We start from the raw sequence: 24,314 nt of genomic DNA on the forward strand, positions 1-24,314 counted from the left end.
GTTGGGGCATCGTCTTATGCACTGAAAGGTTGTGGGTTCTATTCCCGGTCAGGGCACATACCCATGTTGTGGGTTCGATCCCCGTTGGGGGCACGTGTGGGAGGCAACTGATCAATGTTCCTCTCTCACACAGATGTTTCTTTCTCTCTCTCTCTCCCTCCCTCTTTAAAATCAATAAAAACATATCCGAGAGTGAGGATTGAAAAACTGTATATAAAAATATTTTACCACCTGAACAAGTGGGGCATCTGCATTAACCCCTGCTGGGGGGGTCCCTGTGCCGGAAGCTTTCTCTCTGGACACCTCTCCCTTTGTGAGCCTATTCCAAGTGGAGGGGACAGCAGCCCCACCACGGATTTCCAGGAACTCAGCTCACAGACAACTGGAGCGGAGGACCCAGGAGCGTGACGTTTCCATGCCCGTAGCCCAGTCCACAGGCGGCTTTTCCAGAACACGTTCCAGTTTCTCCTAGTGCCTCTGCTATGAAACCAACCAGTTTCATTTGGGTTTGGAACTAATGGCCACCGTTTTTCTTGTCAGAACATGAAGAGCAATTGGACCAAGAATTTGACCTGGCGATGGGCACTTTGCTTGGAGGATTCAAGAAGGTACAGAGTGGCTAAAGGATAAGCCTCCTCAGTTTTCAAACCGGGTTCAGTATTTTGCATCACTTTTGTCTTGGCGCTGACACAGGTAGAGTATTCATCGGCACTTGGGAGTCAGGTATCTTTCCTACGCGCTGTGAAAGGTATGAGTGCCGTGTTGGATAAAGAATTCTCCGGGATCTTTATCTTCCTGTTTTCTTCTCAAGACTCCAGAAATCTGATTGTCTAACCCAGTGGTTGGCAAACTCATTGGTCAACAGAGCCAAATATCAACGATTGAAATTTCTTTTGAGAGCCAAATTTTTTAAACTTAAACTTCTTCTAACGCCACTTCTTCAAAATAGACTCGCCCAGGCCTTGGTATTTTGTGGAAGAGCCACACTCAAGGGGCTAAAGAGCCGCATGTGGCTCGCGAGACGCGGTTTGCCGACCACTGGTCTAACCTTATCAGTGGGTACAAATTTCATCCTCGCAAAGCTCAGGCACTTTCTCCTGACCTAGCCATATCCATTAGGATTAAATGTGGCCCCAGACTTCCCTACAGCAACTGTTGGCAACTACATAGGAAATCCTTCCTTCCTGCCTCCAGGTTTCCCTGAAGCTCCGAGGGTTCTCCTGCCTGGTCCTTAGGAGGGTTCTGGAGCTGGAGAAAATTTCGGACCCACCACATATGTTGAACACCACTCCTTTCATTTGTAAATTCTCTTTAAAAGACATTAAATGTATTGGGGTAACATTGGTTAGTAACATTATATACATTTGAAAGAATATGTGCACCCCAATGTTCCTTGCAGCGTTATTAACAGTAGCCAAGGTTTGGAAGCAGCCCAAGTGCCCATCAGTAGATGAGTGAATAAAACAGCTGGGGTACATTTACACAATGGATACTGCTCGGCCGTAAAAAAGAAGGAAATTTTGCTTTTTCTGACAGCATTGATGGATCTGGAGAACATTACGCTAAGTGAAATAAGCCAGTCAGAGAAAGACAAGTACCATATGATTTCACTCCTATGTGGAATCTAATGAACAAATTGAACTAACAAGCAAAACAGAGACAGACTCACAGATAGAGAGCAGGCTGACAGCTGTGTGGGGTTGGGGGGGGGGGGGACGTGTTGTGTGCTGGGGTGGTGGTGGAGGGATTGAGTAAAAAAGAAAAAAGAGAGAAAGAACTCATTGACATGGATCATGGTGTGGTGATTGTGGGAGGATGGGGGTGGGTGGAGGTGGAAGAGGGTATAGGGGGGATAAATGGTGATGGAAAAAAATAATTAAATTTATCGAAGTAACATTGGTTGATAATATTATATACATTTCAAGTGTACAACCTCATAATAAATTTATACCCCATTGTGTGCTCACCCTCTAAAGTCTAGTCTCCTCCCTCACCATATATTTGACCCCCTTGACCCTCTATTTATTCCTAACATTCCTTATGCTAATAAACTCTCCCACGCAGCTTTAGATGCCAGTATTGAAGTTATCTGAATTGTAACGGTGTGTAGGACCCGATTTCTGATCAGGATCCGTCTAATGCTAACTCACTGCTTCTGGACGGTGGGCTCCCCATGTGGGCACATTCAGCGTTAAGAACCATCCCCGGGAAGTGGAAGAGTTAACTTTTACAACATGTCCCGTTCAAGTGATCTAACAGGTGGGACTCGGAGAGAAGAAGGAGCAGAGATTATTCCAGGCTAGAGGGTTGAACCAGTGACTTGGAGCTGAAATTTGGAGAGACTTGGAAGTGGGGAAACACTTCCTTCTCTCACATTCCCTAAAAGTGGTGCCGGTCAACATTCTTCACAAGGTTATTACTTTTAAAAATCATGTCCTGACAGTTGCTGTCTCTGTTAGAAAGAAATCAGAAGCCACTGCAGGTCAGAGTGAGCGCACGGCGCCCAAGTGAGATGTGAAGGGTGGCGTCTGTGTGCGGGGAACTGACTGAAACGCTGTCAGGGTAACAGTTGCTGCTAAGTTCCAGGTGGGTGAGTTGTCCAGCATAATTTCACACCCAGGGTGCTGCTCCTGTGAGCACCGCCTAACATAGGAAGTGGGTGGAGCTCCGGTTAGAACTGGTTACCAGTAATGAAACCAGAGAAATATTATATTTTAGGAGGTGTCTATTTTTGTAACCAAAAGGCTAGCCTTGCCAGAGCAAGGCCTCAAAAAATTGAGTATAAACTCAGAATTGTTCCTCTCCACGGAAATCTTTAGTAAAAGGCGAAAGATTTATGCGATCTGAAGAGAAACCAGAGTATGTTTTGCTCTTGGCAAATTCCCTCCTCCAGTAACTGCAACTCCTAGTACAGTTATGGTGGCGTTTTAGCTCTTGAGGTACTTTCTGCCTAAAGTTTGCACAAGAAACTTTAGTTTCTTGTAGTTAGAAGTGTCAAGTTAAAAAAAAGTTTTTTTTAAACTTGAAAAGGATGTACTCTGTGCAGGGTATTATGGGTATGCAAATGAGCCTGAGTCATCACCCTTGAGATTCTACAGATACCTTAGTAGTCACTGGGTACCTCTAGAGCTACCATTAGAGGGCGAAGCAGAGGTCAGGCTGACTGGGCTCTAAACCTCATTCTGGTTCAACCACCGAAACTGGTTTTATTTCTTTTGTATATTGGGACTCTGGGTACGGTTCCTCTCCTCTCCTTTTCTCAACCTCCAACAATTAAGACACAGAACCACGGAGAATTCCCTCTCGTTCAGGAAGGCAAACCTCTGACCCAATCTCAACCGCTGAGACACACTGGCAGGATTTTATTTTACTTTATTTTATTTTATTTTTTGCTTATGGATGGCCACTTGCTATAGCACCTTTTGTTGTAAAGATGATTCTTCTGTTGAATTGTTTTTGCACCTTTGTCAAAAATCAGTTGACCAGACTTGTGTGGCTCTATTTTTGGGTTCTTGTTGCTTTCTTGTGATTGATGTTTGTAGAGTATGTATCCTTTTGCATCCTTTTACTCTCAACCTACCTAGTTTGTTGTATTTAAAGTGAATTTCTTACAGACAGCATAAAGTTGGATCATTTCTTAAAAATCCGTTCTGCCAATCTGCCTTTTAATTGGTACATATAAATTGACTAGGGTTCATTCGGCTTCTTGAATCTGTAGGTTTATGCCTTTTGCCAGATTTGCAACATTTTTAGACGTTATTTCTTTGAATATTTTTTTCAGCCCCACGTTTTTTCTCTTTCTCTTTTTTTTTTTAGGATTTCATGAATCACAGGAATGTTAGATCTTTTATAATTGTACCACAGATTTCCGAGGCTCTGTTTATTTATGTTTTCAGCCTATTTTTCCTGTTATTCAGATTGTGTGATTTCTATTGACTTATCTTTAGGTTCAATGCTTCTTTCCTGAGTCATCTACCTCTGCTAGTAAGCCTATCCAGTGAGTTATTTTATTTCATTGTCATTCCTCAAGTCCTGAGGTCCCTAGCCAGTCTGTCTTCTTTTTGCCATCTTTCGGGGCCTTCCTATGTTTATCTTATAATTACATTCAGGGTTTTTAGCTGTCCTTGGTGGGAAGGTTAGGGAGAAAGGTGTTTATTATATCTCGCCTGGAACCAGAAGTCTCTGCGTTGAAATATTTTAAAGTTAGTTTCAGACATCATAGAAAAGATAAGTCATTTTAGTAGCAAACAGATAAGTTTCTGCAGAAGAGATGGCAGAGGCAGTGTATGCGGGTAATGGATGCTGGAGGCGTGGTGAGCCTTGGTTCTTGTTCATGGTTGTCTCTGACCCCAGCCTTGGAGGCACCTTAGCTACCACAACGGCTGACTCTCCTAAGAGAAGCTCTGGGATGGGTGTGTATAGAAAACCTACACTCTGCCCCTCCCGTGTTTCTCTTTTACTCTCACACTGTACTTCTAACACCAGTTGTGTGGGGGGCTTCCCTACACCAAGCCATTCTGCGACTCCAGCTGGGAGTCCTGCAATTCAACTCAGTGCTGACACTCTGCCTGGAGATGGCATCGGATCCCACAGGTGAAGGGCTCAGTCCCACAAGATGCTCCCACCCACCTCCTTCCCATGCCAACTGCACACCCAGGTGGTACCCATGGCCCCTTCCTCAGGGCCAGTTAATTTGCTAGAGTGGCTCACAGAACTCAGGAAAACATTTTCCTTACTGTGTAACAGTTTATTGTAAAAGGATGGGATAAAATGTACGGACGATCATCCGGATGGGAGAGATGCACAGGGCGAGGTGTGTGGGAGGGGTGCCGAGCCTCCAGGCCCTCTCCAGGCCCCCCACTCTCCCAGAACCTCCACCTGTTCACCAACCCGGGAGCTCTCTGAACCCTGCATTTTGGGGACTTGTATGCAGACTTTATCACGAGGCATGATCAATCATTACCTCTATGTCAACCCCTCTCCCCTCTCAGAAGAATGGGGTGTGGCGCTGAAAATCCCAAGCTTCTACCCATGGCTTGATCTTTCTGGTGAACAGCCCCATCCAGGAGCCCACCCAGACTCACCTCATTGCAACAGAAAACAGTGTTATCACCCAGGAAATCCCAAGGGGCTTAGGAGAACAAAAGATGCTCCTATTGCTCTTATCACAGGGAATTACAAGGGGCTTAGGAGCGCTGGGCCAGTCATCGGGTGCACCAGTATATATATTTCCTATTATTTCCAGGGAGCTCTCTCTTTGAGAGCTCGGATAGCTAGCTGATGGGTCAAGGGGACAGATTGAAATGAGGTGTGGGAGAATTGCTCCACAGACTCTGCCCACTTTCCTGGTCTTCCACCCAGTGCGTAAGCTTCAAGGAGAAAAATGGTATCTGTGGCCCTGGTTGGTGTGCTCAGTGGTTAGAGCATAGGCCCACGCACGGAAGGGTCCTGGGTTTGATTCCTAGTCAAGGGCACGTACCTGCGTGGCAGGTTTGGTCCCCGGCCCCAGTCCAGGCATGTGCTGGAGGCAACCAATCCATGTGTCTTTCTCACAGTTCTCTCCTTCCCTCCCTCCCTCCCTCCCTCCCTCCCTCCCTCCCTCCCTCCCTCCCTCCCTCCCTCCCTCCCTCCCCCCCTCCCTCCCTCCCTCCCCCTCCCTCCTTCCCTCCCTCCCTCCTACTCTCCCTCCCTTCCACTCTGTCTTAAGAATCAGTGGGAAAAATATCCTCAGGTGAGGATTAACAACCACAGTAACAACAACGAAAACAATGCTATCTGAGATTACGAAGAGCTCCCCTCTTCTTTCCCTGGACTGGCCGGATGGCAAGAACGTTAACTTCTCCTTTCTCTCATTTACCACTCCTCTCTGCCTGGGGACCTTCAGCATTTTGGGATTCCATCTGGAGTTCCAGTTTCTCGTGTTTGCCCGCTGCAGGGATGTTACATATGAACTAGTTTTCGTGAATGTGTGAAGACTTTCGAGGCAGAAAGCAAATTCTCTTGAGTGTGAGGACCATTTTAGGAACCACGGTCCCCGAAGGCCTGGGAACCATTTTTTTCTCCATGTCACTGTGACTCGCTTCGTCTTTCTGTATCCTGCAGAAGTGACGCGAATGGGACGTAGGATTTATTAGCATGGTTTGTAGCTGGGGAATCTTATGAGGTTATGTCATTTGCTATCTAGTCATCACATTCTGTTACACTTTTTGGGGGGGGTCGGGATCCCTAACTTATTGACCAGCCTTAGTAACTGTTTGCACCTCATTTCTCCATATACTGTATGTACCTTGTAGAAAATGTTTTTGTTTTTTCCCAGTTTGAGGATGTGGGGAAAATAATACCTTTTTTTGTGTGCCTTTGCCTTCGTACTAGAACTTAGTATTTCTCTTTTAGAATGTGATTCATTCTTTGTAAGCTCTAGGAAGAAAGGGAGAAATGTGGAATAGGCAAACCAGGGAGACAGAATCTGCACTTGCTCAAGTATACGCATATGTCTGGCATAATCTGGAGTGAATTCTAGGAAGTAGGTAGGTAGCAGTGTAGCCAGAGGAAGTCACTGAGTTTAGATTGGCAATTAGGTTGAAGAGATTCAAAGAACTTCCCCACATCAATTAGGTTCTCTTGGTTTAACTAAGCCCTCGAGAGGTTTTCTCTTTCCTTCTACAAAACACCTCCCTGCCCCCTTTATCCCCTGGGCAGATTTGCCTGGCCTAGATTATGAGGGCCATTTAAGAGACTGGGATGGTACGTGGTAGAACAGTGGCCTTATGCTAGTCCTGTTGGTGGCATCCTGACCCCGGTGAGCAACTTCACCTTCACCTGTACAGGATGGGGAAGACACTTAAGCAGAGATTTTGTTATTTACAGGAGGGAAAAAAGTTTTGTTAATGAAAACATTTTGTCTTTGAGGAAATGTTGGCTGGGGAAGGAGTGTTGTCTCTGAAAATTGTGAGCAGTAAACTAATTTAGTTCAACTTATTTTAGAAAGAGCAAAGCATCTGTTGAAAGAAAAGCAAACTCTTGCAATAATTGCTAAATGAATCATTGGGCTGAGTTCATCCAGAGAGCAGCGCTGCTCCTGTGCAGAATTCACATAAATACGCCCCCCTTTTCCCTCTCTCCTTGGGAGATTTATAGGCCATTAAGGTGAGCGTGCTGCCTTTGAAAGTGCAGAGAAATGTTTCCGGATTCAAGTACCTTGTAAAGGTTTCCTCAGAGCCTTACAAACAGATTACTTTTACTCAGTGTGATTGGGAATTAGGTGTGGTCTCAAAGTAAATAATATGCACATAATGTTATTTAGGAAATAGATAACACAAAAATGTCTAGTACTTCTATTGTGTTTCTTTTGTTGTTGCAAAATTCTGGATACAGGGATAAGGAAAACAGTAAATCTATTCAGCTCTGCACTGTCTGCTCGATCTGAGGAGAAAAGAGGCATGCTAGTGAAAATTACTGACTGGCAGTAAGTAAGGTGGATCCTTTTCTATTTGGTTTGAAACGCATACCTAGATTCACTGGTGACTGTGTTTTAATGTAAACACCCATTGCCTCCATGATCCAGTTCCTGAACATCCCTCGGACTGACCTAGCTGCTGTCTTCCTCCATTTCATTTTCCTCCACTGAACAGACTTATTTCAGAATAGTTTTCTGCAAAGTGAATTCTTTTCATAATGCTTCTATTATGAAACTAAAGCTGGATTGCAACCAGAAGAAAAATTCTTTCCAAAGTATGTTGATCAAAACAAACAAACAAACAAACAAACAAAGCTCCAAAGTATGTTGATCAAGTTTCCACGGAGACAACAGGTTCCTCTCCAGTCAGTTTAAACAGAAAGGAATTTATTGTGGGAATTTCAGGAGATCTCAGAATAGTCAAAAAACTGTGGGGACAGGCACTAAGTGAGCTTCCAGTAGCAATTCTCGGAGTAGCCTGCAACACTGGGGCTGCTGCTGCTGCTGCTGCTGCTGCTGCTGCACAGTTCACGGCTTGAGAACTCCCCAAACTGCCACACCAGGAAGCTGGGTACCGCCGGCCTGCCTGGGCCTTGGAGTCTCCACCAGGGCTGCTGGGGGGCAGCCAAAGGGCTTCCGCCACCATTCTTTCAGGAGAGTCTCACAGCCCATATTTCTTTATGTTCTTTCGCCTTCAAAGTCTTCCTGTGTTCACCAGAAGCAAGGTCATACGACATGTGCAGACGTGCAAGCTGCAGGGAATGCTGGGAAATGTAGTTTCCTGCTTTCTAACCACTAATGTATAGGTAGGAAGTCATTCCAGCAGGGGGTTGGAGTGTGGATTGAGTCAAGTGGTGGTGTCTGCCATATGGAGCAGACCTTCCTTTTACTAGTATTTTGGGGAGAAGGGTATGATGGTTGTTTCCTATGATATTTCAGATGTTGCAGTCTTTCTGGATGCTGATGTTCCCCTTTTGTTATCCATGGATTCACTCCTTTTGAGTCCGTGGTTTCTAGAACCTTTATCTTTTCTTTGTTTTTAAAATATGTTTTTATTGATTTTAGAGAGGAAGGGGGAGGGAGACAGAAACATCAGTGATGAGAGAGAGAAACATTATCGATCGGCTGCCTCCTGCATGCCCCCCACCAGGGATCAAGCTTGAAACCCAAGCATGTGCCCTGACGTGGAATCAAACAGGTGACCTCTCAGTGCACAGGATGACGCCCAACCAACTGAGCCACACCAGCCAGAGCTATACTACGTATTTTATCACAGCAACACAGACTTTGCAGCCTGAGGGTCTGGGTTTTGAACTTGGGCTTTGCCATTATTGGTGGGAGACTTTGGGCATGATATTTAACCTCTCCGTGGGTAGTTTTCTTACCCCATGGGGGGCAGACCATACCGTGTAGTAAATCCACACCCAGTGGTGGGTTCTTCCCATTCTGGGGAAGAGGGCAGGCTGGATGAGTAGGGAACTTTCTGGAACAGAGCATGCTGCCAGTGTGGGTGGGAACCCGGAGACCTGGCTTGGTCACGAGGTGGTGAGCAGGAGATCAGCCCTCTCTTGAAAGATCACGCACAGTCAGGGCTCAGAGTTCCTGGGCGTGGGTGACCCACACCCTTAGTGTTTCTTTCCTTTAGCCTGAAAAATAAGTTTTTTTTTTCACTTTCTGAAAGGAATCTTAGACATTGCACTAGTTCAGACCTTCATTTCCCACACAGGAAGGCTCAGGTCCAGAAGTTAAGTGCCTGGTCGGTTTACACAGCGACAGACATGACTAGAACTTGGGTCACCTGATTCCACACCCCCACCACTTTTTTAAAAAAATATATATTATTGATTTCAGAGAAGAAGGGTGAGGGAGAGAGATAACTAAGCTGAGATAAGCTCAGTTCATGACGTACACTGTCTGTGTGATGCTGGGTAACAACTGAATTCTTTAACCCCAGTTTCATTGTTTATAAAATGGGAATAATGATCGTTTCTGTCCTGCAGAGGGTCCTGGGGAATCAGCTTTAACAAAGACAATGAGAGAATGGCAATGAGACCAGCCACGCTGGAGGGGAGAGTGTATGTGGGTGGAGGTTCAGTAGGGTCAAGGATGGGAGTGTTATGTAAATCATCATGGATCGGCTGCCTCCTGCATGCTCCCACCGGGGGTCAAGCTTGTAGAGTTTGGACTCCCGTTGGCCTTCTTTCCAGTTGGTTTATTAGCTGGAGTTTGTGTTCCAGAATGTACTGGAACCTTTCTGATAAATTCTGCTTTTGGCCTATGTAGGACCAGACCGACTTCGAGTGGAGCTTCTGGATGGAGTGGGGGAAGCAGCGGCTGGTGTGGCTCCTCCTCGGTCACCTGGCTGTGTCGCAAATGGCCAACCAGATTGCAAGGAAGGTATGACTCTGCATCGTTTCCTTTTAAGCCTCTTTCTCCTTTGCTTTTTGTGAAGAAAGGGCCCTGAGCTAAGAATCAGTAGACATGGGTATGGGCCTGGAAGAGCTGAGAATGAATTATTAATGATCGATCAGACATTGCAGGTACAGGAGTAATACGTCCTTATCCTGTACGTTCTTCCTTCAAGTTATTTTCCAAACCAATGAATGTAAAGGTTTGAAAGTAAAACTATAGTTATCAGCATGGATGAATTTCTGGATTATGACATGGAGCTAATCGGGTAAGTTGTAGAGGAATCTGTCCGATAGGCTCCCATGTATACAGAGCTCAGAAGTGTGCAAACTAGATTCACACTTGCAAATGTACAAAGAAAGATAAGATAATACAGAATTAACATAATACTCAGGACAGCGGTCACGGCCGGTCAGGGAGGGACGTAGAAAGAATTGGGCTGGGATTGGGGGGTGGGGGGTAGATACCCAGAGCCCTTCAAAGCACTGAGAGCCTTGTTTTCCTTAGGCTGCTGGTGGGTGTGCGGTGCTATTTCATTATTCTTCGTACACCTTATGGACGTCACAGATACTGTTTTCTGTGTGTATGAGATTTGATATATTTTTAATTGATCACGTGAGTAGAAGGCAAGATGAGGTTGCCTTGGGCACACTGAATTCTTCATGTCCTGCCCGCCCCACCACTCTGCCTGTGCTTCAGGACCCGTGTGCCCCGTCTGGTTGGCCTCCTTTGCTTCCCTCTTGTTCTTGCTACTACTTGTTTGTGACTCATAGATGAGTGTTTCTCTAGCTTTCTTCATTATCACCCCCCGCCAGGAGCACTTTTAGCTGTTTTTCCTAATTGTCACTGCTCTGTGAAATTTGAACCACAGATGTACTGCATATCTGTTTATGTACTGTATGCATGCCCGTGCTTTATTTATAAAGAGTACGTTTTCCTTCAAGAACCAACTCCCCCTCCGTTGGAGGAGCTATAACCCCCATTGGGAATGTGAAATGTAGATGAACTCCAGGTTCCTGGCTAGATGCCCCTCCCTCTTTCCAAACTTCCTGTTTTCAACTCCTATTTTGTACTTAACATCATCAGAAATGTTAGGTCATCATCAGAAATGTTAGGTCCGAAGGAGGAACAAGGCCAGAGTGGTGAGGGATTACTAATTTATTTGATCATCTGCACACCAGATGGCTGAGCCTGGATGGCTCCAGCACCCAGTGACGGGAGTCAACGGCTTTTAAAGGACTTCTGGCGGGCTTTTTTCTGGGTGGAGACTTCTTTATGCATACCGGGAGGGGAGATAATGGAATGTGGTCACCACAAGTGAAATGTGGTCTCAGCAAAGGGAATGTCCATAGTGAAATGGCCTGGACAGCCAGTTCCCCAGGGAGGGATATAAATTTAATTGGTTGATTGAACCTAACAAGAAATCCACATGGTTTAGGATACAGATGTTCCCCCTCTTAGTTTTCTTGCAACTTTGAGTTAAGGCTCTTTCCATCTTGGGAGGCAGTATTGGGTGTGGTTAGGAGCCCCTGGCTGGCTCCCAGCTTTGTGGGTTTTAAGCCATGCAGTCTTCAGCAAGTTAGTTAATACCTTTGAATTCATCTCCTCATTTGTGCAACAGGGATGGTAGCACCTCAACCCCCACCCTGATCTGGGACACCCTTCAAGGCAAACCAGCTGGCCCCCACCCGTGCACCAGACCTCTATCCTATCTAATAAAAGAGTAATATGCAGATTGACCATCACTCCAACATACAAGATGGCTGCCCCCATGTGGTCAAAGATCCTGCCCCCATGTGGACACAAGATGGCCACCACAAGATGGCCAGCAGGGGAGGGCAGCTGGGAGGGACCAGGCCTGCAAGGGAGGGCAGTTGGGGGCAATCAAACCAGCAGGGGAGGGCAGTTGGGGAGGACCAGGCCTGCAGGGGAGGGCAGTTAGGGGTGACCAGGCTGGCAGAGGAGGGAAGTTGGGGGCAAACAGGCTGGCAGGGGAGCAGTTAGACATCAATCAGGCTGGCAGGGGAGTGGTTAGGGGGTGATCAGGCTGGCAGGCAGAAGCGGTTAGGGGCAATCAGGAAGGCAGGCAGGTGAGCAGTTGGGAGCCAGCAGTCCTGGATTGTGAGAGGGATGTCCGACTGCCCGTTTAGACTGCCCAGTGGGATCGGGCCTAAACGGGCAGTCGGACATCCCTCGAGGGGTCCCAGATTGGAGAGGGTGCAGGCTGGGCTGAGGGACAACCCCCACCCCCCCACCCCCATGCATGAATTTCGTGCACTGGGCCTCTAGTGTGTGTGTGTGTGTGTGTGTGTGTGTGTGTGTGTGTGTGTGTGTGTGTGTATTGATTTCAGAGAGGAAGGGAGAGATAGAAACACCAATGATGAGAGAGAATCATTGATCGGCTGCCTCCTGAAGACCACACTGCTGATGAAGCCCACAACCCGGGCATGTGCTCCGTCCGGGAATTGAACCATGACCTTCTGGCTCATAGGTTGATGCTCAACCACTGGGCTGGACCTGTCATTTTATCTGCAGAACACATGTCATCCAAAGTTAGTAGGAGGTGGCTTTGCATTTTTCTTGGAATGAGGCAGAGTTCACAGAGTCATCTGTGTGTGTGTATGTGTGTGTGTCCCGTGTCCCCCGTCCCCTTTGGGACCACAGGTTTGATTTGTGCGACAGCTGGCGAGGGGGGTTCTGGCTGGGGCTGGGGCACAGTACTTTCTTTGTGTGAGTCTGCTTGGCCCTTAAAGAAGTATGAACCACAACGTTGGCCCCATGAGCTCTGTGCTTTCACCACCTGGGCTAAGTGTTCCAGATGGCCCTCATTCGGTGGGTGTTTTGGAACTTAGGGTGGAAGATTTGGACGGGAGTTCATTTATCTCCCTGTCCTTGGACGCATCCGGAACTATGACCAGCACGGTGCAGGGCCAGGTGTTAGCGATTCTTGGTGGTACGGCCCTTAAACCCTGAAGGATGCTTCGCCTCTCCATCTAATATCTAATCTCGTCTCTTGCCTTGCAAGCCCCGCCCCCTTCCAAAGAGAGGCCGGTTATTTTCAAAAGCGTAGCTTGCTTTCTTTCTTTTTCTGCCATGACAAGTAATGAAACTTTCCACTGAGCTCCTTGGCCGAGGTTAAAGGCCTTTTCTCTGGGCAGGGCTCTTTGGGTTTTGGTGACTGTGCCAGGGCCCGGTGCCCTGGGAGGGGCGGCTGAATAGCGGCTCTGGGCCTGGGCTGTGGTTTGTTATGATTGGCGCGTGTGCTGGGCGGGTCAGACAGTTCCTCCTTTCTCGAACACCCCTGTGGCCTCACCACCACCTGAGACGTTGTGTTCCCTACCCTCGGAACGGAAAATAACCCTGCAGGAAGGTTCTGAGAAGGCCGCCCGGGGTGGGGGCTGCGGGTTGGGGCTGCTGCTAACCACAGAACAGTTTTCACTGTATCTGAACCCACATCATTAGCATCCGGGCCCAGACCGCTGAGCTCATCGGCCACAGGACTGAAAGCATGTTGGCTGAGATGAGTAAAGTAACCTCGGGAGGGCCGCCGGGGGAACAGGCGCTCCTCCCAGCTGGTTACCGAAACCGCACACCTAATAGGGATCTCAGGCACTAATGGCTTTCCTGGAACCCGGCTCTTCCTCCTCCATCAGTGCAGATCCGGGGAGGGATGGACGGCCCCCTCCCCCGCCTTGCTCCCGGGGAAAAGCAGGCTGGAATGCAGCCCTTTGGACTCTGGGATGGTTTTGTTTTCTCCCTGTTTGTTTGCGGAGAAATACAGACATATTTTTCAGCAGCAGCTCCCCTTGATTATGTAATTCGCTATGCCATGTATCAGGACATCAGGATCACTGATGGACTCCTTTCATTTCTTTCTCAGACAACGCCCCACCGAGTGGTTTTTCAGGCAGATGCGGGAGAATGAATACACAGCAAAGTCTGGTACAGTTGCCAACAGGAGTCTTCACCGAGGCTTTGCATTTTCATTTCTCCCGATGGGAGAATGAGGGAAACTACTCAGGCACATCCTATTACCAGTCCGTGCCCACAGCCCAGGAAAGCTAGAGCAGAAGAGAAGTAGGGATGGTGTGAGCGGGGGCATTACCAGCCAGCTCTCCCTGACTCCCTTTGAAGAACATCTGAAGAGGGTAGATTTGCAAAAGGAAAGAGGGCCAGTCTCCCCGCCCGCGGCCCCCCCCCCCCCCCCCCCCCCCCGCTGTCTGTTCTCAGGGGTGCTGCTTTCAGCCTTGGGAATGCGCCAGCTCAACTGGTTTGTGCCCGGGAGACCTCACTGGGGCGGTAGGCAGCAGTTCTACAACAGAGGTCTGCTTCCACAGGTGGGGGCCTTTGGGTGGGTGGTGGCATCTCGGGTCTGCCTGTGCACCCTGCCAGGTGCCAACTTGAGATCCCCTCAACATAAAAAACCCCTGAGAGTGGGGAACAGACAGTAGGCAGTGAGGTATGGAAAGGCTCCCTTCTGTTTCAGATGCATTGGCAAAGCAGCCTTTGTTTATAAAGGGGTTAAGTGGTAGAAGTAGAGACTTTGGGAAACAGCAGGATTTCACATTAGTGGACCAAAAAGTCTAAAATGTTGGTGCTAATTTCTTGTTATATCTTAGTCATAACTACCATGTTAAATCCCAAGACTTGGGGAAACATATTCATCCACCCATCTACCCATCCACCCCTCCTTCCTTCCATCCATCCATCCATCCATCCATCCATCCATCCATCCATCCAGTATTTATGAAATACTTGCTGTATGCTAGGTACCCTGTTGCATTCTGGGCTTACATTATAATAACATGAACATGACGGGATGTTAGTCTTCTAGGGAGGCCATCAGGTAGAGAGCCAGCTTCCCTCCCCCCCCCCTTTGAGAAATGGTTCAGTGTGAGCACAGGGAGCAGGGGGAGTAGGGGAAGGTCGCCTCCCTACTTCAGTCTGGGCAGTAAGCCCCGTGCCGCCGGAGAAAGGCCATAGTATTCTTAGTCTGGCTTCATCTCTTCTGCCAGAAAGCTGAGAACAGTTTTTGAAAAATGTTTGTTAGGTTTTTTAGAAGTTTCTCCTCTTCCCCTGCTTTCCTTTTTATCTTTATTAGAAATGGGAGAGCCTGGAATAAAGACAGTTAAGGGGTTGGGGTAGTTCTGATGCATTTCGCATCCAGCAACGTTCAACCTGTCTCATTCTCAAGCTCCAGGTTGTTCGTTCTTTGATATCCTTTCAAAGAGCAGCGAGATAGCCCTGCACACCCACCAGAGTGGCTCAGCTGTAACAGTAACAACACCACATGTTGGCGAGGATCCGGGTACGCTGGGCCACTCAGACATTGCTGGTGAGCACCTAAGGTGGCCATTCTGGAAAACAATTTGTAATTTCTTATAGAACTAAACATGTCACTACCATGCGTTCTGGCAAGGTCACACTTGGGCATTCATTCCAGAGAAATGAACGCTAAACCTGAACACAGATGTTCACATCAGTTTTATTTATGATGGCCCCAAACTGGAAATAGCCCAGATGTCCTTCAGTGGGTGAATGGTGAAGCAAATGGTGTTACGTCCACATCATGGAATGCTGTGCAGCAATAGGGGAGCCAAGCTTTGGTACCTGCAGCAACGTGGATGAATCTCCAGGGAATTATGCTGAGAGGAGAAAGCTAACCCAAAGGTTACACACTGTGTAACTTTTGAAATGAGGCATGGAAGGCTACTCACCCTATATCAGGATTTTAGTGGAGTTTTATGGATGGGATTATAATCGCATTTTTAAAAAAATTTATCTTTGTTGTCGAACGTCACACACATGTATCCTCCCCCCCCCATTGTCCCCCTTCTAGCCCAAGCCCTCCCCCTTGCCCCAGGCCTTCACCACATATTGTCCGCGTCCATGCATTTTTATAGACAAAGGATGAAAATCGGTATTTTATAGGTGCTTCTTTTGCGTTGTCCACATCTTTTCCTTTTCATCGCCTGTTCACCATGAACATATGTAGTAGATTTGCCTTTACCCATGGGTGAGAACGGGTGGGCGGTATGAGGGTTTGCAGAGAACATGAGGTGAACGAGAGGGCATTTTCTGTGAAGTCTTAGAGAGAACGACATCAGATGTCGCCTGCCTGGACTGTTTGGCAGGAGGGAGACAGTGGGGGATGGAATGTGGGACCAGCTCAGGTGCCCCCAGGTAGCCTTGGTGAGCACGGGGAACTCATCAGAGAATCTCTCGAGCACATGGGATTTGCACAGCACTATGAAGTATTTCCTGAAGGTTCGTTCAGTGTTTCCAAGTTGAAGCAGCTTAAGTCTGTGGTTAAATTCCCAAACGAATCCCAGAAAACAAGGCTTTTTCCAAATGGATCAAGTAGCACTTAATAAAAATGTGGCTGTGTATATGTGCATGTTCGTAGCATGAAACAATCCCAAGTGGTAAATGCTGCTGCTGTAGGTCATGTTGCAAAAGAACGCCCCCACCCCCCCACTTTTTCTTTCATTTGTCGTGACTACTTCTTAAAGAACACTCTTTGGCGACCTTGTTTCTTACACTTGCACTCTGCCCAGAGGTGAGTGTTTGGGGGAAAGTCTGAAGCAAATTTATGTGGCTGTCCTCTGTGGGCAGTAGGATGGAAAAATAGTAAAAATGAACTGCAGATTTCTCTGATTTTCTTGGAACTTAAAAGTGGCTGACGTCATCGCTCATTTAAAGCCTTCTCTCTTGAGCTGGAGTATAGGTTTGGGAAAAATTGTACTTCAGCAATTTTTTTTTTTTTTTTGGAAGAGCTAACATCTAAGGATGGGATTTACAATTTACTGCCCACGTCTGCCTTTCCCTTAAAGAAGGCTTTTTGTTTTTACAAGAAGACATTCCTAGAAGCCATATTTTACATGCACGCTGAAAAGACACATCCTATTTCCCTATAGGATAACAACTGAAATTTCTACTGTACGTACTGTGTATGCAGACACCATTGTAAGCATTTCACATGCATTTACTTACTAAGTCCTCACAACACCCTTCTGAAGTAGGTACTGGCATTATCCTAATTTTATATATGTGAAAAAAAAAAAAAACACCAAAAACCTGAGACACAAGAGACATGAAGCAACTCACCAAGGGTCACACAGCTCGTTAATGGGGCCACTAGGATTTATTTAGGCAGTTGGACTTAAAAGCTTGAGTAATTAAACCACTATGATATATTGCCTTTCAAACAATGTTAAACCTCCTTGTGGCTTTTAAGTGAGCCAGAGATGACCAAGAATTTATCATAAAAGCAGAGACATGCTAATTTACCTATTTAGTTACTCAATGGCAATCACTATAAAACTTGATAATTAAATAGAAAGATATTCTCTGATTCTTCTAAAACGAGACAATGTTTTAATCAGGTTGATGTGCAAAGGCCTCAGTATCACAGAAAGCAGGTAAGATACATGTTTTCTGTGACATAAATTAGACTGTAAACAATATGCTAATAAAGTAAAAATATAATTAAATATTTAATTTTAAATCTGCGGTTTAGACTTTAAAAGCCTTTTGTGGTTTGGATGGCCCGGATTTCTCAGTGAGACTCCTGGGAAGTGTTCACCAGTACTTGCGTTCACCTTCACTTTTGCAGGATAGTGTGTGCAGGAGGTCACCAAGCATTAGCCTCTCGTAGGTAGAACCTCCCATAACAATGCCCCTTAGCTCACCCTTATCTCCCCCCACCCCCCCCGTGCCTCTCTCATGGGGTCTTCTGTCCACAGCACAGACCCTGGTTCCTCACCGCCTATGGAATGTGGGCCTGCTGGTGTGTGCTGGGGGCCCCTGGAACGGCCATGATCTTCCTCCACACCGTCATCTCCTTCTGCGTAGCCCAGTTCCGGTCACTGTTCCTGTCATGGCTCTGTTCTCTCCTCCTGCTCTCCACTCTGAGGCTGCAAGATGTGGAGGAAATTAAGGTAAGTGTCTCCGTTGGGGAGGAGAAGGTCCCCTGAGTGGTGCCCCCATCCTGTAGATCCCTTTTTCAGGCAACAATTGAAGAACTGTGATGGGGCTCCTCCTAGTGGCCATGTGCGGTTGTTGCATGTTGCATTCTGCAGTCGTCTTTTGTAGCTATATACGGTATGTCTGAGCCCTCTGAGGTTGCACAGGACTAACCTTGACGCTGTGTCTGAGCCCTCTGAGGTTGCACAGGGCTAACCTTGAAGCTGTGTCTGAGCCCTCTGAGGTTGCACAGGGCTAACCTTGAAGCTGTGTCCTCTGAGGTTGCCCAGGGCTAACCTTTTCTTCCAGTTTGGGTAGGCATGGATGGTGGCACATATCACAGGAACAGAGGGTCAGCAATAGAGAGAAAAGAAAGCAATAGTTCCCTGTGCATTTCATCAAAAGCCAGCTGGAGAGTGCTGTCCAATTTACAGGAAGCTCTCACATGCCTTGTCTCATCTGGCACCCATGATGGCCCCCGAGACTGATACGGCAGGTATTTCTTTGCATAGAAAATTTTGGGAAGTTTTTTATATGTTTTCTTAAATCACTGCAGAGCTGGAATTCCTGTGGTGTTTTTATTTTTGTTCGTTCATTCATTCACTCACTCATTCATTGATTCAAGTGATGGCACTTAGAATTCGTGTGTCCTGGATGGGCACTTAATGGGAAAGATGAGCTAGTGGACAATCCGTGTGACATTTATAAGCCTCGCTTTGTCTTCAGAATTGTTGGAGGAGCTGTCACAGTGTCCATTGGTTGTGGCTAACCTTCAGGATACCCACTGGATGGATCCGACAGGTGCATACTGGGAAAATCTTCATTATGTTGCATCAGGCTTAATGCTGAGTTGGTGGTTGGTATTAGAGACACTCTTCTGCCCGCTGCTCTTTAACTGCTTGTTTTGATTACCATGGGTTTACCTGCTGTTCAGTGGTTCTCCGCTCCCTTTATGGCACTGCGGCTCTACCTGTGGAAGAAATCTCCTGCCCTGGAGACGGGGCCATGTCCCTCCTTGCCACTCACGGGCTGTTCTTTCCTGGCGACTTTGCAGAGAGGGTGGTACAAGACGGAAAACGAGTACTACCTGCTGCAGTTCACGCTGACCGTCCGCTGCCTGTACTACACCAGCTTCAGCCTCGAGTTCTGCTGGCAGCAGCTGCCAGGCGGGCGCACCTTCTACTCCTTGCCCTGGATGATGGCCTATGTCTTCTATTACCCAGTCTTCCACAACGGGCCCATCCTCAGCTTCCCCGAGTTCATCGGACAGGTAGGTCCCTGGGAATTGGATTAGTGTTCTGTAGGTTAAGCCTCTGTCCTTGGTGCCATGTTCATGTAAGTGACCCCTGAGTTGTTTTTTTTTTTTTTTTTTAAATATATATTTTTATTGATTTCAAAGAGGAAGGGAGAGGGAGATAGAAACATCCATGATGAGAGAATCATTGATTGGCTGCCTCCTGCATGCCCCCTACTGAGGATTGAGTCTGCAACCCGGGCATTGCCTGACTAGGAATTGAACCGTGATCTCCTGGTTCATGGGTCAGTACTCAATCACTGAGCAACACCAGCCAGGCATAGTGCTCACAAATTTAAATCACATTATTGTCTTGATTTTTTTTATTTTTTAAAAATAATATATTTTATTGATTTTTTACAGAGAGGAAGGGAGAGGGATAGAGAGCTAGAAACATCAATCAGCTGCCTCCTGCACACCCCCTACTGGGGATGTGCCCGCAACCAAGGTACATGCCCTTGACTGGAATCGAACCCGGGACCCTTCAGTCTGCAGGCCGATGCTCTATCCACTGAGCCAAACCTGTCACGGATATTGTCTTGATTTTTAAAAAATATACTTTTATTGATTTCAGAGAGGAAAGAAGAGGGAGAGGGAGAGATAGAAACATCAATGATGAGAGAGAATCATTGATTGACTACCTCCTGCACACTCCCTACTGGGGATCGAGCCTGCAACCCAGGCACGTGCCCTGACTGGGAATCGAATCGTGACCAGCTGGTTCATGCTCAACCACTGAGCAACACTGGCTGGCTGTCTTGATTTTTTTTTTAAACATAAGAAATACTTCAGGAAAATCAGCCCTCAAAATAAAACTTGACTTGTCCCAACCCTGATTCTCGATGGACTATGACAACCAGGATTAATAACTGGGCACAGCAAGGAACCCTTGGGGAGCCCCGCAGGACAGTCCCAGGGAAAGTAGAAATTGGGTTCTCCTGGTATTGCTTGCAAAGTAGAAAGAGAAGCTGTCTGAGCTGTTGATTGGCAAATAGTATGCTCCCTCTTATTTTCACAAACTGCCATAGCCTGGGAATTGTTCAGGGCGATTTAGATGGGATGGAGGGTGGAGCTGGAGGGTTGGTGGGCAAGTGTGTTTTTGCATCTGGTGCCCGTGTCTGCCAGGACCCTGCTGGTGTTCTCTTCACAGCAACCTGGTTTGAAGCTCATGTCAAGCCACCTTCCTCATTCCCACCTCACTTTTCCTCCCACTTAGATTTTTTCGTATTTCACAGCTAGCCTCATGGAACATGTTAATGCAGTTAATTCACCTACAGTGTTAGTAATTGAAAACACCTAAAACGGCGTTTCTCAGCGAGGTTCCTACCTCTCACCATCAAAACAAAATCCTGATTGAAGTGAGGAGAATAACATGCATGCACACACAGTACACACCTATACCTGCAGTACATTTATGCACACACAGAACACACATGTGCACACAGTACACACATGTGCAGCCCCACATACATTTACACACACACACACACAGGCCTAGAAGTGCGGTTAAAAGTGCAGAGCCAATGTGGAACATTTTCAGAGGCGAACACAAAACGTGGCCCCTGGAAAAGTCAGAGGGTTCTTAGAAATCCCTTAATTCTGTCTTAAAAATTCCACTAAGTCATGCATTGTCCTTGAAAGTATATTCCTGCATGATAACAATAATGTCATGCTTTAAAGGTGCCCGTTAAATTATTTAGCTGTTTTTCCTCTGCAAATCGGTAGGTGGCCTTGGTATTCTGGGCAGACACTGTTTAGCATGTGGATTTGCATACCTCAGTTTGGGTTGCATAGGATCATTCTTTTGTCCTGAAGTAATTTTAAATCTGTTTGCAAATTCTGTTCAAAATTATTGTGTAAGACAGAGGTGGGTAGTGATGACAGCTGATCTAACTCCAGTTCTTAGAGTGTGTTCCCTGGACCAGCAGCATCAGGATCACCTGGGAACTTGGTGGCCGTGCAGATTCTCAGGCCCCGCCCAGACCTGCTGAGTCAGAGGCTCAGGGTGGGGGGTGGGGGTGGGGGTGGAGCAGGGCCCAGCCAAGTGGTTTCACAGGCCCTCCAGGTGGTTCTGATGAATCTAGAGGTTGAGAACCACTCTCCTAAGCTCCTCAGAAGATGGGGTACGGGGGCGGGGTGGAGGGGCACAGGGTAGGTGGGCTCAGGCCTTCTAAGTTGTCTCTTACAGTCTCCTCACCACTGAGAGTTTTTAATTCTTCCCAACGTTGCAGTCAATAACTTTTGGACTGCACACCCGAGTCCCCCTCCCCCGCATCTCTCTGAAGCCAGGGAGTGGTTCTCAGAGAAACATGGAAACGTTGTTTTCCTACCTGCCTCTTGTCCATGGAGGAGCTTGGCCCTGTGGGATGCGCACTTGGTTGTTAGGCAGATTCATCCTTCTTTTCCTCTCTCTGCTCCTCTGAAGTGGAACCCTGTGGGGTCAGGCAGGAACCTGGGAGGCCAGGCAGGTCCTCTCTCGGTCGCTCAGAAGTGGGCTTTGAGATGACCGCCACCTGAACCCTCGGCCAAGGGCGTCCGTTCTCTTGGGTCTCAGTCTGGGGAAGAGGAGGCCTGGTGTCTTCCCCCAGGGACCCAGGGGTGGGGCCTGGGTGGCATCTGTGTCCCGGCTCTCTCTCTTTTCTACCCCTTTCAAATCGGAAGTAATTTCCGAAAGCAGGAAACTTCGGGAAGACAAACGGAAACCTTTGCCTACGATCGAGGAAGTTTCACAAAGAAGTTGGTCTAGAAAAGACAAAATGTTCAGCTACAGGGCACACGAAAACCCAGCCAGGAGGTTTCTGCAGAAGCCAAAGCTGCCTGCGGGGCACTTACCTCCTACGAGAAAAGGGGGTCGAAAAGGGTGCAGCTGAAGTAGGAAGCTAATCTAGTGGTGGAAGGGGTGTTTCAGAGAAGGGAAAGGTGGGGTGGGGAGGAAGAAGGCTAACTTGCTCTGAAGGAGTGTTTGAATAAATGCCTTCAGATAGAAGGACTCCTAACGTTGAAATTCCCGGTTCTTAGACTCCCAGGTCCATGCTTACCAACTTCTGCGAGCAGGAGGTGGAGCTGTGCCATCAGGGGGCAGCAGAGTCCCATTTAGAAATCTGCGAAAAGGACCTTGCTGGGCACAGCCCTGAGAGAACGTATCCCTCACCCATTGTTTACAGTGGTCGGCAAACCGCGGCTTGCGAGCCACATGCGGCTCGGCTCGGGAGCCGCGGTTTGCGGTGGACTGAGTTTGCCCACCACTGTCATATACTACCCTTTACCTCTTTGCACACAATATGCCACAATTGCCTAATCCTCACAGCTTCCAACTAGATGGTAACATTTAGTCTAGTCCAGTGGTTGGCAAATTCATTAGTCAACAGAGCGGCAAACCGCGGCTCTGGAGCCGCAGTTTGCCGACCACTGGTTTAGCACATACATGGACACGCACAAGATGAGGGACGTAAAGAAGAGGTGTCCTCTGTAATGTGAGGCACGTGGAATTTGCACACATCCGTCATGAACAGGAAACACTTCCTGTGAAAAGGCCTCCGTGCCTTAACTTGAGGGTCACCTCTGATGGCATTTGGAGTTCCGGGCCCCGTTTGTTTGTTTGTTTTAATCCCATGGTCTGTAGAATTCAGATACTGAGCTGGCGGGACCCCTGGGGGCGGGCAGGGGGCGAGGAGGGAAAGGCAGGACATGCTCTTGGTTTGCTTAGCGAGGGCCTGGGCCACCACACCTCACTCTGAAGAGCTTGAATCGTTCAGTGGGGGCTGGAGAGTGTTTGGTGAGTTACTCACCTTCCTTGTGACTCAGTTTCCTTTATCAGTTAAACGGGAAGAATGATAGTACCTCCCTCGCAACCTTGAATAGGGATTCAATTAAAGGAGTGTGTATACGTAATGTGGTTTGACACATGAACACTACGAGGTGTTAACCATGACTGTTATTGTTGCTCCGGCCACTCTGGGGTAAGTTTAGGCCAGAATGGAGACCCTGGGTGTCCAGTCTGGTGGGTGCAGCAGCAGGGAATTCTGGGTAGTGTGCTGGTTTGGAAGAGAGACCCAGGCAGTTGCTGCAGGTGCAGAGGGGAGCCCAGCCCCTGAGGGGCTGGGGCTGGCAAGAGCCGGATAGACAGTCAGTGTCCCTGACACACTGCTCAGGGTCTGGAGTGGGCTCGGGTTCCAGCATCTACCTGGAATAATAGGAATTGTAATAAATAATACCAACTGAGCACTTGCTGCGAACCAGGCCCTCGGAGAGAGCTGCTGTTGTTATTGCCACCTTACAGGTGGTGATGTGGAGGCAGAGGGAGCAGACTGGGGTGGAAGGAATAAAGATGGGCGCCTCTTCATGCCCATGTGCTGAGCGCCCGGTAGTTGGAGAGAAGGTGCAGCGTGGTTTGTGGACATGCGGGTCTGGAGGCCCAGGCTGGCCAGACCAGGCCCAGTCCTGGGGCAGCAACACCCACTCGCTGCTCTGGCAGACGCCGCTGTCTACCACCGCCTGGGTCTGGATGCCTGGGGAGGGGCAGCCAGGGTCTGACTGGGGAATGGCTTGCTGTGAGTAGAGGGATCACCTGTGACCACTGGCTGGCAGAAGCTCCCTGCCACAGAGGGATAAGCCGCGACTCCGATGCCCTTGACCCAAACGCAGAGATTGGCACCCAGGAGGCACAGGTGAACGGCCGGCTCGGGGAAGGCTTTCGTGCAGGCTCTCAAACACTCGTATTATTACTGTGAGAAGGAAAGGAAGTCTTCCTCTTGGAAAACTGTCATCTGTCATCATCAGAATATCTTTAAAAGCCTTCAATATTCCTTTTTATGCAATTTGCATGAAATGAGGTTTTAAAATATAATCTGCTTTAAAATGCACTCTGCAGATGAGTTAACGTGCATTTTTTTTTTTAGTGGCGCCTTGAATTCCCGCTGATGGCAGTTTCCAGTGGTCTCAGGGTTGGCACTCCCCCAGGTTGGAAATACCTCGAATGAATTGCTTTGCACGTAGACAGGAGAGCAATCTGCTCGTTAGGTGAGCTGTGGACAGCACGTCCTTTCTTCCTGCTGGACGGACAGGGACCAAGGCTGATTTTTTTTCTTTTTTAAGTCAAAGGGAGGCTACTAGACCCGTGGTTGGCAAACTGCGGCTTGTGAGCCACATGCGGCTCTTTGGCCCCTTGAGTGTGGCTCTTCCACAAAATAC

General features: G+C 47.8%; 1 protein-coding gene across 2 annotated transcripts in view; it reads left to right on the forward strand.

Annotated features, from left to right (window-relative positions):
* The window catches only part of HHAT (hedgehog acyltransferase), a 221,125-nt gene that overhangs the window by 22,112 nt on the left and 174,699 nt on the right, over window positions 1-24,314 (forward strand). For both annotated transcript variants that reach the window (XR_013959496.1, XM_080649230.1), the window contains exons 3-6: window positions 541-608; window positions 9,740-9,853; window positions 17,611-17,805; window positions 18,885-19,100. Coding sequence is in view for 1 of the 2 variants with exons in the window: in XM_080649230.1 (XP_080505356.1) it covers window positions 541-608; window positions 9,740-9,853; window positions 17,611-17,805; window positions 18,885-19,100 (593 nt within the window). In the remaining variant the exon portion in view is untranslated. The remainder of the gene's footprint in view (window positions 1-540; window positions 609-9,739; window positions 9,854-17,610; window positions 17,806-18,884; window positions 19,101-24,314) is intronic.

This window comes from Plecotus auritus (genome assembly GCF_963455305.1).
Source record: "Plecotus auritus genome assembly, chromosome: 12".
NCBI classification, from domain to species: Eukaryota; Metazoa; Chordata; class Mammalia; order Chiroptera; family Vespertilionidae; genus Plecotus; species Plecotus auritus.